Below are 16,739 nucleotides of genomic sequence, written 5' to 3' on the forward strand. Positions count from 1 at the left end.
GTACAAATTATAGGAAATGAAAACAAATTGCTTCAAAAATTGTATACAAATAAAATTTAACTTTTTTATTTATCTTATCAGGTAAGGCCCACTAAGCTATGAGTTTATTTTTCAGAAGGAACCTGGCCACAAAGCGGCTTATGTGAAAATGTATAGCAGCAAAATAATCTAAACAATCTAAATGCATGTTTCTAAATGTGAAGGGAAAACCGGAGGATCCATAGAAACAAAAATCCACGTGACCACGGGGTGAGAGGCACGCAAACTCCAAATACACATGCGTCAGGCTCGCGATCCAAGCCCCGATTTCCTGCTAACCTGGCGACGAAAATAACATCACACCACCGTGGCGCCCCTTAAATAAATAAAATATACTAGCTGTAATAAAGTATTAAAGCTTTCGTGACTGCATAAAATTACTCATTGTTTTTTTCGGTAAAGTCACGTATGTTCAAATACAATAAAATTATATTAAAACAAAAAACAATCACGACGTTTCGATCACAACGCAAGCGATCTTCATCAGGTGTCAAGAACAAATCACGGAGGTAAATACAACAAAAAGATGAGAGATGAGAATTCAACAAACATGAATAAACATTATGTGAAGCACATCCACTCAGGCCAACAACACAGTTAGACACTTCCAGACACTTCCAGGCGGAACACGAATATTATTAATATTATTACACGAATAATTTACACGAATAATTTACACGAATAATATTATTAATAAGGAAGGTGTATGTGACCGTATTATTAATAATATTATTATTCGTGGTCCGCCAGGAAGTGTCTGGAAGTGTCTAACTGTGTTGTTGGCCTGACTGGATGTGCTTCACATGTTTTTTCATGTTTGTTGAATTCTCATCTCTCATCTTTTTGTTGTATTTACCTCCGTGATTTGTTCTTGACACCTGATGAAGATCGCTTGCGTTGTGATCGAAACGTCGTGATTGTTTTTTGTTTTAATATAATTGTATTGTATTTCTACATACGTGACTTTACCGAAAAAAACAATGAGTATACTAGCTGTACCCAGCGTAACATACGCCGATCTAGCAGATCTTACTTAAAACATTCACGCATTCGTTTTTTTACTTCTATTTTTATCAAACATTTCTCTAAAAACACAAAAAGCTTCAAATCAAGACCAAAAACACAATTGTCAGTTTCTGCGTTCTTTTCCGGCACTACACTGAGTCAATCAAACGACCTGACTCTCGAGAGAGCAACATATACATAATGGGAAGAGCCAGCCGAGTTGTTACAGACACCCTTCAGCTTTTCAGATGTTTAGATAAGTTTAATTGACAAGAGTGCACGTGTTGGGGTCCCATCCCTTGCGGCTTTCAAAGCCACCGCGAGACGTGAGCTCACGCACGTGGCAGCTTGCCCACGTGGCCGTCAGCCGGTGACGCCCTCGCATTCGCCGGACGTTCCGGGGGTCCTCGGGGGTTGGTGGCAGAGGGGGGCGGGCTCTGCGCGATGACGACACGACGCCGTGCGTAATGACGCGTGGTCTCGCCCACAAACCAATAAACCGATCGGTGACGTCACCACGCAACGCGCGGGGCTGTTGCGCGATGACGTCACGTCGCTGTCTCCACTCGTGGCTGCGTACAGTAAACGGCGGCGGTGGCGGCAGCAACAGCGTCACGGCTCTCCGCTCAATTAGCGGCGGCCCATTGTTATCAGCGTTAGGTAATTAATTGCCGGTGCAGATTGAAATAATAGCAGCGATAATAAGATTAGTGACAGCAGACGTGTGGGTAACACGGGCCGCGGGGCCTGAGCGCGCCCGTGGCTCGACCCGGACGGACGCAGCACGAAGAGGGGGTCTCGGGAGCGGTGCGCACCGATATGGGGTGAGTGGGGCTGTCGCGGGGGTCCGGGGAGACACCCGATGGGAACTCGGGGTCGAGAGGGGACCGGGGACCGTCCAGGGTACATAGAAAGGCCCCGGAGCTTTTCGAGCGGAATCTTGCGAGCACCTCAGTTTGAACATCGCCTTCCGTGGGCAACTCGGGGAACTTGTGTGCGGACCCAGGGGTTACAGAGGGAACTGGAGCTAGGGGGCCCCCCAGAGAGAACCCACCTCACTCGGGGTCAACCAATGCCCATTTTGAGATGTTGCAGCCAGTGGCGAGTGTGAGCGAGTTATACATTCTAAGTGAAGTCGTTGAGCAGTTGTGATTTATTGCTTATGCTGGACTTTGGGGCAACTAGGCTTTGATTAGTTTTAAAGTGCAAGAGGGGAGTTTTGAGAACTTCTCTACGCCGGCTTCACGTAGTTCGGACATTCATTGCAGGTTCTCGATTTCATCATCACCCCCGCAGGATTCTACCTTATCATAATTGCCTTTCAGCAGGTATGTGCAGCAGGAGTGGTCTGACCCCGGTGACATCTGCGGAATGATTCTGGACTGGGCAGGACATGTGACGCATGGTATTGGAGAACTGCAAGCCGAGGTCGTTTGCAGAGCCGAAGGCAATTCTATTTAGCTGAACTTTTAAGAGCATTGACGCAGACAGCTCCTCCGTCTGTCAATAAGGAAATGCAGAATTTTACGGTGTTAAATAAGGACATGACCAAAGGACAAACACCCCGTTGTGGATCTTTGCTCTACAATGCTGATCTGTTATCGAGCGCATGTGCTTGATTGGGAAAAATGTATTGTTGTGTGTGTGCTACCAATGAGAAAAAAGCGAATGCTCGTCCATCCAAGTCGCCCACTGATAGGTAAACCTTTCTTGCCTTCATAGATATTGTGAATCCACGTGCCAGCTCTTGGGCATTGGAGATGTGCTCGTGTTTGCACAAACTGGCCTATGTTTTGTATTTATTGTACACGTGTATGGTAAGCGGTTATGTAAAACTCACCTCCGATTAGGTGCCACGTACGTTGGATACATTCGGTGCCAACCCTGCTTTATAAACTCAACCGCTCATAAATTCTATAGTCCAATAATATATTTACTAGAAATGTATGTACACGTTTGAATTAACTCAGAGTTGTGGCATTCAAGAGAAATACACGTGTACAATGCAGAGCTTGCTTGTTAAGAAGATGATCTATTGAGTTCCCAAAATGACGGTACTTTAAATACTGTATAGTACATAGTTGTGCATTAGATAATAGGCTGGTCTGGACGAAAGACAAATATTTCGTCTCTTTAAATGTGCGTTTCAACTGCAATATTTGAGGGTGTGCAGGGCAGTGTCCATAAGGTAGTTTTGTGAAAAAATATATACGGTTGATTATTCATATTCTGCGTGTATGCAAAGTTACACGAGTAACACCTAAAATAGGTATTTAGGTCAAATATAAAATCATATTCAAGTTATGCAGTGCATTGGCTATTTTTTTTTGGAAAATATTCAGTTACTTAAGTTTATTGATTTAGGATTTTTACTTTGAGGTGAACCATTCCCGTTAGTGCATTTTCTCTGTCGTATGTTCTGCTTGTCCAAACTGAAAATGTTACATCATCACCAACTCATATTTAGACATGACATCCAATAGGGGGAGGGTTACTTTCGTACAGAGTTTTAATTCATCTTGCTTTGGTCAGATTTCAACACAGCTTATGAGTAATGTGAAGTGCAACATCCAGCTGGTGAATGGATTAATTCCATCAATATGTTTGACTAGCTATATTTAAATAGCATGTTAGGATTCCATGTTGACATGGAATAATAGTGTTGATATCATTGTTGTCTGTGCACTCTTATTAAATTTATATTGTTTTTCAAATTATTTGTATTAATGTGCAAAGCAATTACATTAAATAAATATAAGATTGTTTGTGTATGCACTGTAAAATATATTTTACAAATTGTAACCTGTTTCCCATTAACATATGCACAGGTCTGAAGGCCTGTGGCTGGGACTGGTCATGGCCATGCTGTGGCCCACGGTTGTGAGCACTGAAGAGAGTCTGGAAGAATCATGGACAGACTTCTGGGTTTTTCGGCTCGTCATAAATATGGCTGGATACAGTACCATAATCCTACCTGGATATCTACTTATCCGTTACCTAAAGCACCGTAACTACCTGGAGACAGGTTTGTTATGCCTATTTATTTTTACCTTCATTTGGTACAATATTGTTTTAAAATGAAGCTTTATTGTAGCATACTCATTTTGCTTTTCTTAAATTTTCTGCAAAGGTCATGTATAAAAAAAGCCTGGTGGCGTACCTATGAAAATAGTGAGATTCTTGCGACATTAAGCAAAACAGAGCTTCATACAGGAGCGTGGCACGTGTGATCTTTGTGCAGGGCATGGCAAATGCTTTCCCTTGGTGCGTGCGTGCGTCTTTGGAAACGAGGACAAGACGGGCACTGTGGGGGAATCGGCCACGCTAGTGTCAGAGGCAGTCGAGAGCTCCACAGCCAAGCAGGCTGCCCGGCTCATCATGTGCATCACTGGGCTGCAGGTGAGAACTGCAGCCATGATGCAACTCAGTATTCGGGCATACATCTCGAGGAGAGCTGCTGGTTAAGATGGAGCATTGGCTGATGAGCTGAACAATTACTGTTGTAGTAGAGGGTAAATGGGTGAATTTATTAAGACCAGCAGAATAAGCATTGTGAACTTAATGTAGATATACATTTCTGCATATTTCACGAACTGGATATGCCTCCGAAGCATTCGCTGTATGTGTAATAAAAATGAGTAAACAGGATCATTGTTCGACTGTATATGGTTACTTTGAATTTTACTTTAAAATAGCACTCCATGGTCCTTGCATATGGAATTGGGTCTGTCCATGATTGTCTGGAAACACTGGCACCAAATTGCACCCCAAAATAATTAACAATTTTGGGATAAAAAAAATCCAAGCAAACTCAAGCGTTATCACGTTTAGCATGAGCATACATTTACTCTTGGAACACCTTAGCTGTAGCTTTGTCTACATTGGCTTTTCCTGTTGCGTGGTCTAAAATAGGTTGATGGTAATATAGTATTGTACATTCAAGGTTGGCACTTTTAGGGTCCCAAAGGTTACAGACTGGACTATTGTCTCCAACTCACATTACAACTGCAATATTACAGCTTTAATATTAACTGCTACGTATGGTGCGATAGAAGTGCAACATACATACATTTACAAAATCAAATAATGTGAAATATATTTCGATGTAACTTGAGTTTTTAGCTTGCAAACAGCTATGGTGCAGTATCGGTGAACATTTATTAAGTAAAATCTTAACCTTTAAGGTTTTGCAAATGTGTAGCTTCCAAAGTAAATGCATTATTAGTCTGCCGTTTTATACTTGCCCTTGGAACTTGAAACAGCACTAATCTCCATTACTTTTGAAAGCAAATTGAATGGTTTAATCTGTTAGTGCCACAACCATTGCACACTCTAGTATGGCTTTTAAGCCTTGATTTTTGTTAGAAAGACGCATGCTGTTTTCATCCAAGAAAACAAAATTAACAACCTTAAGTGTTGCACTATTTATTGCTGGATGAGGGCCTCGCCACGCTGTGCAGTCAGTGAGGGTTAATTGTCCATACTTCACCAATCTGGTCAGTGCCGGTTAAAGGTGGGGGAATACATAATGGGTTTTCCTGCACTGCCGTCTACTGCCCAAAATGTCAGGCTTGTTCATTGTCCGAGGTCTGGACGGATCAAATGCATTCCGGTTGATCTGATCAAAGCCGTAGTCTGTTGTCAATATTAATTGCTCTCGCAAAGATATTAAGACATTGAAGCTATATATCATTTAACAACTATAACTTGCAAATTGAGAGCAAAAACTGATGTTGATAACCTGCCACTCATTGAGTAAACTGGTAAAGCAGTACTGTAGAAAAATGGAACTTTGACGATCACAATACTGCCCTCAAGCATGTTTCTTATCCACACCCAGTCCTAGGCACTTAAAATACTATTTTGTAAACTCCTGATGTCTGCATTTTCTTTCTGCATTGCTGCCCCCTTGCCTTTGAAGGTGTCGTACCTGACGTGGGGTGTGCTACAAGAGCGTGTCATGACGCGCGAGTATGGGAAGGGCGAGGAGGGCGGTGGTGAAACATTCCGTGACTCGCAGTTCATGGTCTTCATGAACCGCATCCTGGCGCTGGCCATTTCTGGCCTCTGCTGTGCAATAACCAAGCAGCCCCGACATGGCGCTCCCATGTACAAGTACTCCTTCTGCTCCATGTCGAACATCCTCAGCAGCTGGTGCCAGTATGAGGCCCTCAAGTTCGTCAGCTTCCCCACACAAGTGCTGGCTAAGGCTTCAAAGGTAAAGTCAATTCTTCTAGCTAGAGATCACATCACCATCCATGAGCAATCCAATGCTGGACGAAGGCCTCCCCAAGCTGTCACTACCTTTCACGATCCAGCACCTGCACATGAACTGATCTCATATTTTATTATTTTATTGTTTCCCTTCAACGTGACTTTACCGAAAGAACCAAGAATATGATCTCATCACTCCATCTTCTTGGTTCATGTCCCCTCACACACAAGAGATCATATAAGCATGCAGTAATCCAAATCAATGCAACTCAATTAGTCAAAATAATATTTATAGATTTAATTGTAGGTCGCTTTTTTCTTTCTGGCTACAATAAACAACCATGTTGCCTAAAGTAAATTTTGCAAAACGCTAAAATGGCTTTCAGCGTTTAACCCCCAAAGTTCCATTAACGCTTGCGGTAGACCAAGAGATTTTCATTAAGTCCACATGTACACCTTGTGTCACGCTGTGTCATAGGTAATTCCTGTTATGCTGATGGGGAAGCTGGTGTCACACAAGACGTACGAGCACTGGGAGTACCTCACGGCTGGGCTCATCTCGGTGGGCGTCAGCATGTTCCTGCTCTCTTCCAACAGCGAAGAGAAGCACTCCTCAACAGTCACTACCTTCTCTGGCCTCGTCATCCTCGCTGGATACATCCTCTTCGACAGCTTCACATCTAACTGGCAAGATGCCCTCTTCAAGTACCGCATGTCTTCCGTGCAAATGATGTTTGGTGTAAATTTGTTCTCGTGTCTGCTGACGACGTGCTCTCTGCTTGAGCAAGGCGCCCTGCTTGAGGGGCTGTCGTTCATGTCGCGTCACTCCGACTTCGCATTGCACGCGCTGCTGCTGTCCATGTGCTCGGCGAGCGGACAGCTCTTCATCTTCTACACCATCAATCACTTTGGAGCTGCCATATTCACACTCATCATGACTACGCGGCAGGCCCTGGCCATTCTGCTGTCCTGCCTCATATACGGACACCACATGGGCCTGGTGGGTGTTTTCGGGGTGGGCGTAGTATTTCTTGCACTATTCCTGCGGGTATATGCACGTGGACGCCGCAAGCGTAGTGCGGCCCGCCAGCCGCTGCCCGTCGTGCAACGAGTTTAGCTTTTCTGTTTTTCAAGTGGAAGACATTCATTTGTTATTTTTTACTGGTGTAATTTACTTTCACTTCCTCTCCCCCCACCTTTGGTGTCTGGTGAAAGGTTCCTATAAGTATTGGGTAACAGTCCTGAGCTGAAACTTCTTTACTCATTGCAGAATTTAAAAAAAAGCAACCTAGATGGATGATGAACATGGCTGCTTTGGAGCTGGCAGCAATCATTACGTGGATATCCTGAGTTCCCTGATCTTATGATGTACCCTTGTTTGAAGCTCCTCCTCCTGTCTTGTTTACCCAATTTACCCTTTTTGAAGGGTACCTTTGACAGCAAAGTGGCTGTTGGGAGGAACTACAGCAAGCTTTAACTGGCAATGTTAATGGACAGATGCTGTGCTTTACTACAGCCCTGCTGTAACAAAAAATAGTCATAACGATTTCCTTTTCTTTGAGTTCTGAAAAATGTGTATTACACAAACAATAATGCTGTAGTCTCACGGGTGTATAATTGAAAGTTTAAAAATTCATTAGTTTGCCATGTTTCTCACATGTACATCCAGCCCAGGATTCGTTTTTATTCGACCATTTCCTGTTTTATAGTTAACATTTTTATTGCAAAATACTAAATTTGCTAAATAATCAGCTTTGGCAAGTGCTGTTAAAAATACTTTGCTCTTAAAATGATACGGTTTGTTTGTACTCATTTACATTTCTTTGCACATCAGTGCCTCCTAGACTATTGTATTGCCGACTGTACATTGTCACGTCCGGTTATAACTTAGAGCTAGGAAAAGCAGGCATTTAAAAACAATAACTGCACACTTGCTCATTTTGTCCAATATGCAATATTTTTGGTACTGTTTTGCTGTGTTTGGAGTGGGTGATGGTGTGGATGTTTTATCAACGTGCTTTAAACTTCCAGAGTGCTTTCGGTTCTTGTCGTGGGGAGTTGTATACATTTACTCTTCTATTTTAAAAAAAGAATACTAAGTAGAGAATGCATTGATATATTTTTAATCCCTACTGAATGTCAGTTGCTGCAAATTAATATGCACAAAATAAAACGTTGTACCAACAGAACTATTGGTGCGTAACAATGTGTGGTGGTGCTGCTGTTAACATAACCATTTCTGCAGAAGTACGTACGTTTCCACAAAGAAACCAAAAACCCACAAAATGACTGTAAAATGTGTATATCTATAATTGTATAATTAAAAGTACGTGAATGCTTTGCACACAATATGTACAGTTTAACATTTTCAACTTGACTGGGTATTATTTTGTATGAACAACTGCAAATACAGCATAATTATCAGTGCATGTAAAATAAAGGCTAGACGGTAAACCATGTCTAATTGCACACCTTTTCCACAATTGTTTCTCTCTGAAATTACGAGCCAGTGAGGCTATTTTGTCATTCTGAGTCTTTAAGTAAGTTATGAAGTCGTCTTTGCGATTTTTGTTTGTGCATGCACACCCAGTTTCCAGGGACCTGAATGTGGGACCTCTCGATCCCATCCTTGTCGTATGGGATGTGCCAGCTCTTTGTCGTTGTCTGCAAAACCGTATCGAAAGACGGCACCGTCTGCAAACACATTGCATAATTAACAAGCTTCATCTAAACGTTCAATAGTTCAAATTTTATCCACAGTTGAATTTCTATTGATTTTATTTAATGTTTAAAAAGGGATTGAGAATGTACTTGAAGCGGTTTACCTCATGTAATCGTCATACTAAAGTACAAAGAAAGAAAGAACATATATTGAGCAAAACATAAAATGCTGCTATACAAAGAGAAGATGTGCACTATGATTAGAGAATGGCCAGAGTAGAAAGACACGAGTTAGAGACATGGTCAATCATTATTACTGGATCTTCCGTAATCCGTGGGTCATACAGTATATCTACCGGTAAATGAAAAGCATTAATAGGTTACCAAGACTGGAAAGCATGTTGTATAAATTATGTCCTGTGCTTTTTGTTCAACCTTAAACCGTGCCTAATACTAACGTATACATTAAAGTTGGTTCATTTAGACAGCAGATATTTTAGACCTTGCAATTGGAAAAATACAGCCACTAATGGAAAAGTTGGCCTAAACAAACAGGCCAAGTGCTGACCTGCTCATGCAGTGACAGTTTTAGGTACCTTAAAAATGATTTGTCCCTTGGGGATGTAGGTCTCCAACACCAGCTGGTGTCCACGCTGCCACTTGCGGAAGAGGTGTCGCATATTGGGCTCTGTGAGGCGCGCGCAGTGGTCGCGTAGCAGGTCACGCGTCACGAACCAACAGTGGTTTCCGGAGTGCAGGCACGCGTAGAGCAGGAAAGGATCGTCCTTGGAACTGCAAGCATCGTGTTGAAGGGGTGGGGTGGATATGGAGAAATATTTCCTCCAGATAAATTAAAGCCCTGCATAAACTAAATGTGAATCACACTGTAGCTAACCAAATTGAATACCCAATTTCTCATGAGTTCAATTAATCAAAACAAGCCTGCATAGCTGACGGTGATGTAGCACGTAGAGGAATTGCGTTGCTTTACATGTTTTCCATTAAGAAGCAGTCTGCTTGCGTCCTCACGATATTCATGTGCTCACGAAGCCAGGAGTTAGAGTTTTTGAGCATGTGTCGCCGGCCCAGCACCAGCACCTGCTTCCCGTGTTCAGCTAGGTGAGACACCACATCCATGAGCTGCACGTGAGAAAAGCACCAGATTGGTAAATATCAGTCTTCCAGCCATTGACAACACCGCAACTCGACATGTCATTGCTGATTTACCTCGGTTTCATTTCCCATCGTTAACGTAATGTTTGTGAGTAATTGGCACAGTTATTGCATGTTAAATATCATGTGGCATGATTTAGAAGAGTAGACCCACACGAGCATGCATTTACCTTAAATCCCAAATTGTGAAAATTATAATATTGTAAATGTAAGACTTGTATACATCCCTGCAACTATTTTTACCAGCTCTATGTAAAACAGTACATCTAAATGGGCTTTAAAGAAAATAAAGCACTGCAGTTTTCAACTTATTCTCGTACAATTAGAAGATTCCTATCGGATTATTGCTACACCAATGGCAGACGCGTGTAAAATATTACACAGCAGCCAATAATAATTTAGAATAGAGCTTGTAATCCTTATGACAATGCAAGGCTTACGATCTGTGATTGAGCATATTTGCCACTGATGTGAGAGACGTTGAGGCTGTCCACCACCACGTCATAGGGACCGTTGCTGGCAATGTGCCGCTGAAAGCGTGCCAGCTCCTGGAAACGACAGTGGGAGCAGAGATTTTCATAATCTACATGTTAGCCTCAACGTGCCATTTTATTTAATTACACAACTAGTACAGTAAGGTTACAGAGTGGGCATTTATCTACAAGCCCCCTCTTGATTGAATGAATTATTACAATTTGTAGTCAATATTCGATTCAAGAATATTATTTTGTTTTGCCATATATGTTGCACCTCAAATGGCCGCAGGGTTTACGTGAACCAACTGCGACATACAGCATCTATTCTTTGATTTAAAGCTTTCGTGACTGCAGGGATTCATATTCTTGGTTCTTTCGGTAAAGTCACGTAGAAGGGAAACAATAAAATAATAAAAATATAAAACAATAAAATTATCACGACGTTTCGACTGCAACAAGCAATCATCATCAGGTGTGAAAACCACAACAAGAAAATTTGAAAAAAGTGGCGGTTATTTTTAACGTTAGCACCACGGAGAGAGATTTGACAGCATCTATTCTCTATGCTGTATAATACACGTTTACGCACATGATTCTATGCATGTATTGCATGACAGCAGTAGCAGCGCCCTATTGCTTACACGTGCCGGTGTGGAGCATGTGCGTTGCTCACAGCGGGTGTGGTCTTGCGATAGATGTCATGCCCCTTGATGACGTCGTTCATGATGCATTCCTGTAACTGCTTGTACTCGCCCTCCGTCAGATAGATCGACTCCAGGTTCTCACCGCAACTCGGACAGTGTTCTGCCCTGGCAACAACACAGCAGCTCTACCCTAGCACACTCGCAAACTCTAGCACAAGGGTAAGCAACTTACATTACTGTGGGCTCGATACTCCACCGCTACTTCATTTCATACTGCTTCAAAATGGCCCACAAACGATATTTAACCATCACTACATCTTGGTCGCACTGATCGGGTATTAAAAAGGGACAATTCAAATTGACATCTTTTTTTTAATTTAGCAGGCTCCGCATCTTCTGTCACTGCATTAGGCCTTTGAGTTATGTGTAGCCCACCAAAGGAATTTGAAAGTCCGACTTGACCGTCACTGCAAAAGCTGCTGAGCACCACACTTATGTTAGCACAGTACCAGGTGTAATCTCCAAAGATGTATGGTTTGTATTGCATGCATGTTGAATTGTCTAAATAATAATAATCATACACATCAATGTTATAAAAACCATGATTATAAAAAATAAAACATGTTTTACTTTCCTCAGGACTTTTTCAGGATATTCCTGCATTGGGAAATTTGGCCAATGCGAATGTTTGCTCAAGTGGAAGGAAACACAAAAGTACCCAAAGAAAACTCATGCAGAGCAGGGGAATAACACTCAAAACTCCACACGAATGGCATAGCTTCAGTCCAGACAGACTCAAAACGTTGAATGTATCAGATTCCTGTACGATCATTGCCCGGACACCTCCCAAACCTAACACCTGTAACACCTGGTAAGCCACCCGTGGTCTCCCATTCAATAATGGGGCTCAACATTACTAGCTTCCGAGATCTGATAATGGGAAAATTTAGGTCGATTTATTTTTATGGGAATACTTAAAACAACACACTGTGGTAGGATGTGAATGTATCTTGCTTTCCATTTCTCCTCTTTAAAGCTGAAAAACAAATACAATGACATGTATTCATATTTTTTATACATTTCATAAACATTTTTTTTGATAACTCAAAATAATTAGGTGACATTACAGCATAAGCATTCCCTCTGTAAACTTTAAAAAATGACATCCACCAGAGGTGTTGCTCATGCAAAAATTCCAGAATACAATTATGACATTCAAAGTACCCCTTAGGTGCCTGCTCATTATCGATAAACATGCACTTAACCAATGTGCACAACGCAAGCCATGCCGTGTACCTTTCAAACCAGTCGCCAATACTCCTGGCCAGCTTCTCGGAAGGAAAGGTTTGACTGTGCCGTAGGTACTGCAGAATTCCCTCCAGTTTATCCCGGTTGGTCTCGGCCAACTCTCCGCGCAGCTCAAAAAACGCCTGCAGCATCGAATCTTGTGGCAGGAGGTCCTTCTGCAGCATTTCTGCATAGAGCCGAAAAGCCAGCTCAACATCGCATCTGGCCAATGCCGCCTTTACAATGTCCGTGTAGTTCACCGCTGCAGGATGCAGGATGCTGTTCATCTCCTCCAGCAAAGCCAAGCTTTCTCGCCAGCGCTCCGTCATGCACAGCCCGCGGATGGCGAAGGTATACGCCGTGTCCTCGAGGATGGAGTAACGATCACGCATGATTTTGTACACATCCAGAAACTCGGATCCGTTCTGGTTGGCCACGCACAAGCGAAGGTACGGTAGCAGCATGCCGTAGGAAACGTCACCACTCTCCAGCGCCACGAAGTTAAGCAGCGACTTGGCAATGTCCAGGTCTCCGCGGGTCTCAATTAGTTTTTCAATGACTATGGACTCAAACCTGTGGAGTAACGCATAACATGCGGTGTTAGTCAACCTTGCATGGTAACCTTGTTTAAAGGGGGGACATTACAATCTCAGGATGGGGGGTAAGTGCATACAAGTGACTCTAAAGCAAACTTTCACAAATGTTAAAGGCAAAACACGCTTCTCTCTAATCGACCCTGCTGCCACAGGGCCAGTGAGGAGTATACACTCACACATGCTATGCAAGAGCATGTCTGTATATGCTAATGTGCAGTAAATATTTTAATGGAATATTAAAAATGGAAAGTTAACTATATTGGTTATGCTACGGCTACACCTAACACAAATTAATGTCTCAGTGGGTTAACAGAAGCTGACCGTTAACCCAGTGACTTGGATTCTCGTCCCGGCATCAAACTAATGTCAGTGGTGATAGATCCTGGGCCTTTCTTCTTCACCAACTTTCACGATCGTCATTTAAAGAACCCTCTGCACTAACGCATTTTGAAGACTCTCATCAAGCAGTGAATTGATGAAGGGGTCCATATTTTTAAGGGAGACAGTTTTCGTTGTGGTTGTGCTATCTAGATAAGTCATCAACAAGTAAACGTGGAAAATCCACGACTAGCTCAGGTTAGCCAACAGTTGTGAGTGGTGCAGTAGGTATTTGAGTATGGGGCCGCCTTGACTTTTATTTCCCCCCGACTCTTCATGTAAACACAGCAATGTGACACACTGCATCATATTACCTACTATAATCACCCAGAAATGTCTGTCTGTCCCGCACGTGACGTCACTCCACATGAGGCCCACCCCCCGTGTGACGTCACTCCACATGGATTTTTACACGAACGCACAAGGTCGCGCACGCTACATGTTGCACCCCTCCCTTCATTAATGAGTGGGTGACGTCACTCCACATGCCACACCCCTCCACAATAACCATTAGCGGGTGACGTCACTCCACATGGGACACCCCCCCCCCCCTCAATAATCATGAGCTGAACAATTTTTCTAATGAATATTTCAGATTCTTAGCTCTTTCGGTAAAGTCACGTTGAAGGGAAACAATAAAATATTAAAATATATATGAAACAATAAAAATTCTCACGCCGTTTCGACCATAACACAAACGGTCGTCATCAGGTGTGTCGGTTTGCATTAATGTATTGATTTTTAAACGGCATATTTATTTATTTATGAAAAACGTTAGCACCACGCGCAGCGATTCGTCAGTTTATTTAGAAGGACTAGTCCATCTATGTTCTGAAAAGAGAAGGGGGGAGACGAAAAATTAATGTATGCTGTCTGAAAGCCACTGTAAGCGTGAACAATCAATTAAGACCTGAAATGGTTTATCAAATCTTTCCAATGATTGCTAAGCCAGAATCCATGTTCTCGGTTGAAATTGTCTCTGTGCTTGTAAATGTGGATAGCCTCATGAACGAATCTCTCATGGTAGCCAGATGGTTTACAAAGAACCTCTGTCTTGGAAAAGTCAATGTCATGTGAGCCTACTGAATTATAACAATGATCTGCCACGGCCGAGGTGTTGGTCCTACCGTGTTTAAGGTCTGCTTTGTGTTCACGAATGCGGTCCGAGACATGGCGTTTGGTTTCTAACAATGTAACTACTACCACAGTAGTTTCATATATATACTTTCAGATTTACTGCAATATACACCCGTCCTTGGACGGGCAAAAAAGCTAGTACCTACTATAATCACACAGGAATGTCTGTCCTTAACGCTCGTGACGTCACTCCACATTGGCCAGCCCCCCTTATTAATATTCATGAGCAGGTGACGTCCTCCAAATGGACACCCCCCACCCCTCATTAATGATCATGAGCGGGTGACGTCACTCAATATGGAGTAATCCCCCCTCACTAATAATGAGCAAGTGACGTCACTCCACATCAAACAGCCCCCCTCATTAATATTCATGAGCAAGTGACGTCTTCCAAATGGACACCCCCCCCCCCATTCGTTTACCTACTATGAGCCAGGAATGTCTGTGTGCAACGCTCGTGACGTCACTCCACGTAGACCAGCCCCCCTAATTAATAATCATGAACGTAGACCAGCCCCCTTAATTAATAATCATGAATAGATTTTGATTTAAAGCTTTCGTGACTGCAGGGATTCATATTCTTGGTTCTTTCGGTAAAATCACCACGTAGAAGGGAAACAATAAAATAATAACGAATGTATGCAATATCACGTCGCAGTCTGCTTTTCGCTTGCAAGTTTAAGATTTACTGCAATACAGCCGTCCTTGGCCAGGCGAAAGGCTAGTCCTGTATATTTGTTAACAGTACACAGAGAGCGTGTTTCAGTGTCTCTCTGGGCTTTGCTATCATTCTAAAAAATAACACATGGGGTGGCATGTTTGTATGCATTTTTGGCGAATTATTTGGCGTTTAGTTTAATTGGTAACATTTTTTGTAATCATAAAAAATAGAATCCTGCCAACAGGGTCATGTCATGAACAATGTGGCTCATATATATAAAAAACTAATGTAATAAGAAGTGTCATAAATACATTTTGAACTCTCACATCACCCCGAGATAGAAAACTTACCTGAAAGATGAATTACATAACAACTTCCAAGGTCCTTAAATTGCCTATCTGCACTTGCGACACGTGTATGCATCACCTGGATAGTGCCCATCACATATCATCAATTAAACCAAATATTTAAACCCTCAAAAGTTTGGATAAGCCAAATTAAGTGACACACCAAATGTAAGTACAGGAAGAGTGGTTTGTTCAGTCATGGATGACCAGACTGTGACCATCATCTCCTACACTCTATAACCACGTGTAGAAAGCAGCACTGACATATACCAACGGGAGCGGCTCAGTATTTCTGACATCGCCGTGATGAACCCCCTGGCCCACCGGGTCACCCATCAGCCCAGCAACATCTCCCCAGGCAAGACCAACCTTGGGTTGTTGGCCTCTTTCTTCAGGGCTGCCCAATCCGCTGGGCTCAGAGGTTGGTCCGGTGCCTCTACCGTAGACCTCTGGTATTGCTGCTTTTGCTGATCTTGCTTCGTCCACTGTGGGTCTTCCTGCTGCTGATATTTCTGCTGCTGCTGTTGCTCGCGTCCACCAGGCGTCTGCGGCGAGACGGCGTTGGCAATGAACTGTCCCTTCTTCTTCTTCTTCTCCTCCTCAATGGGCCTCACCACGTTCGTGAAGAACGACTGCTTGGCTTTGCCTGCCCGCGGCGGGGTGCAGTCGCCCCTGGCCGGCACCACGGAGCCGCACGGGGAGGCGACGGCCGCGTGGCTGCCCGGACCTCGGGGCCACAGCCGGCGTAGGGCGCGGAGGGAGAGGCCCTGTGCCCGCCACGCCATGCCGTGGCGAGGAGAGACGGCGAGATGCAGCACCGAGAGACCAGAGCCTCGGGGAATCCAACAATTAACCCCGGGCAATCCACGGGACGGGTAGGGCCGGGCGAGTCCGACCGCCGATAATGGAAACGCGTGGCGGCACTTGGCAGGGGGAGACCGCCGAGTTTGGGGCGATTTGCGAGAGAAAAGTGTTTACTTAAAAACTGGGGTGAAGGAAGAGACGAGAGGTCTCATCCGAGTAGGTGCAGTGGCAGCAGTGGCAGCAGCAGCAGCGAACAACACGTGGTGGACCCGCGGGTGGCGCCGAGATGCATTGTGGGTCTCTTAAAGGGATGCCGG

At 43.5% G+C, this 16,739-nt stretch overlaps 2 protein-coding genes across 2 annotated transcripts; one reads left to right on the forward strand and one right to left on the reverse strand.

Annotated features, from left to right (window-relative positions):
* Window positions 1–1,573: 1,573 nt before the first annotated feature.
* SLC35B2 (solute carrier family 35 member B2) lies at window positions 1,574–8,447 on the forward strand. Its single transcript, XM_032947890.1, has 5 exons — window positions 1,574–1,868; window positions 3,873–4,069; window positions 4,286–4,443; window positions 5,966–6,262; window positions 6,737–8,447. The coding sequence occupies exons 1-5, from the start codon at window positions 1,864–1,866 to the stop codon at window positions 7,373–7,375; spliced, it is 1,296 nt and encodes a 431-aa protein (XP_032803781.1). The 5' UTR covers window positions 1,574–1,863; the 3' UTR covers window positions 7,376–8,447.
* On the reverse strand, window positions 8,366–16,726 carry PRORP (protein only RNase P catalytic subunit). The gene is made up of 8 exons (XM_032947889.2): window positions 15,988–16,726; window positions 12,509–13,072; window positions 12,201–12,248; window positions 11,242–11,377; window positions 10,533–10,640; window positions 9,911–10,059; window positions 9,516–9,711; window positions 8,366–8,952 (listed from the first exon to the last, which is right to left on the reverse strand). Exons 1-8 carry the CDS (start codon window positions 16,401–16,403, stop codon window positions 8,782–8,784), a joined length of 1,788 nt encoding a protein of 595 aa, XP_032803780.1. The 5' UTR covers window positions 16,404–16,726; the 3' UTR covers window positions 8,366–8,781.
* Between the last annotated feature and the right edge of the window lie 13 nt (window positions 16,727–16,739).

The sequence above is a fragment of the Petromyzon marinus genome, chromosome 6 (genome assembly GCF_048934315.1).
Source record: "Petromyzon marinus isolate PM22_M1 ecotype Great Lakes invasive population chromosome 6, UKy_Petmar_22M1.pri1.0, whole genome shotgun sequence".
Classification (NCBI taxonomy): Eukaryota; Metazoa; Chordata; class Hyperoartia; order Petromyzontiformes; family Petromyzontidae; genus Petromyzon; species Petromyzon marinus.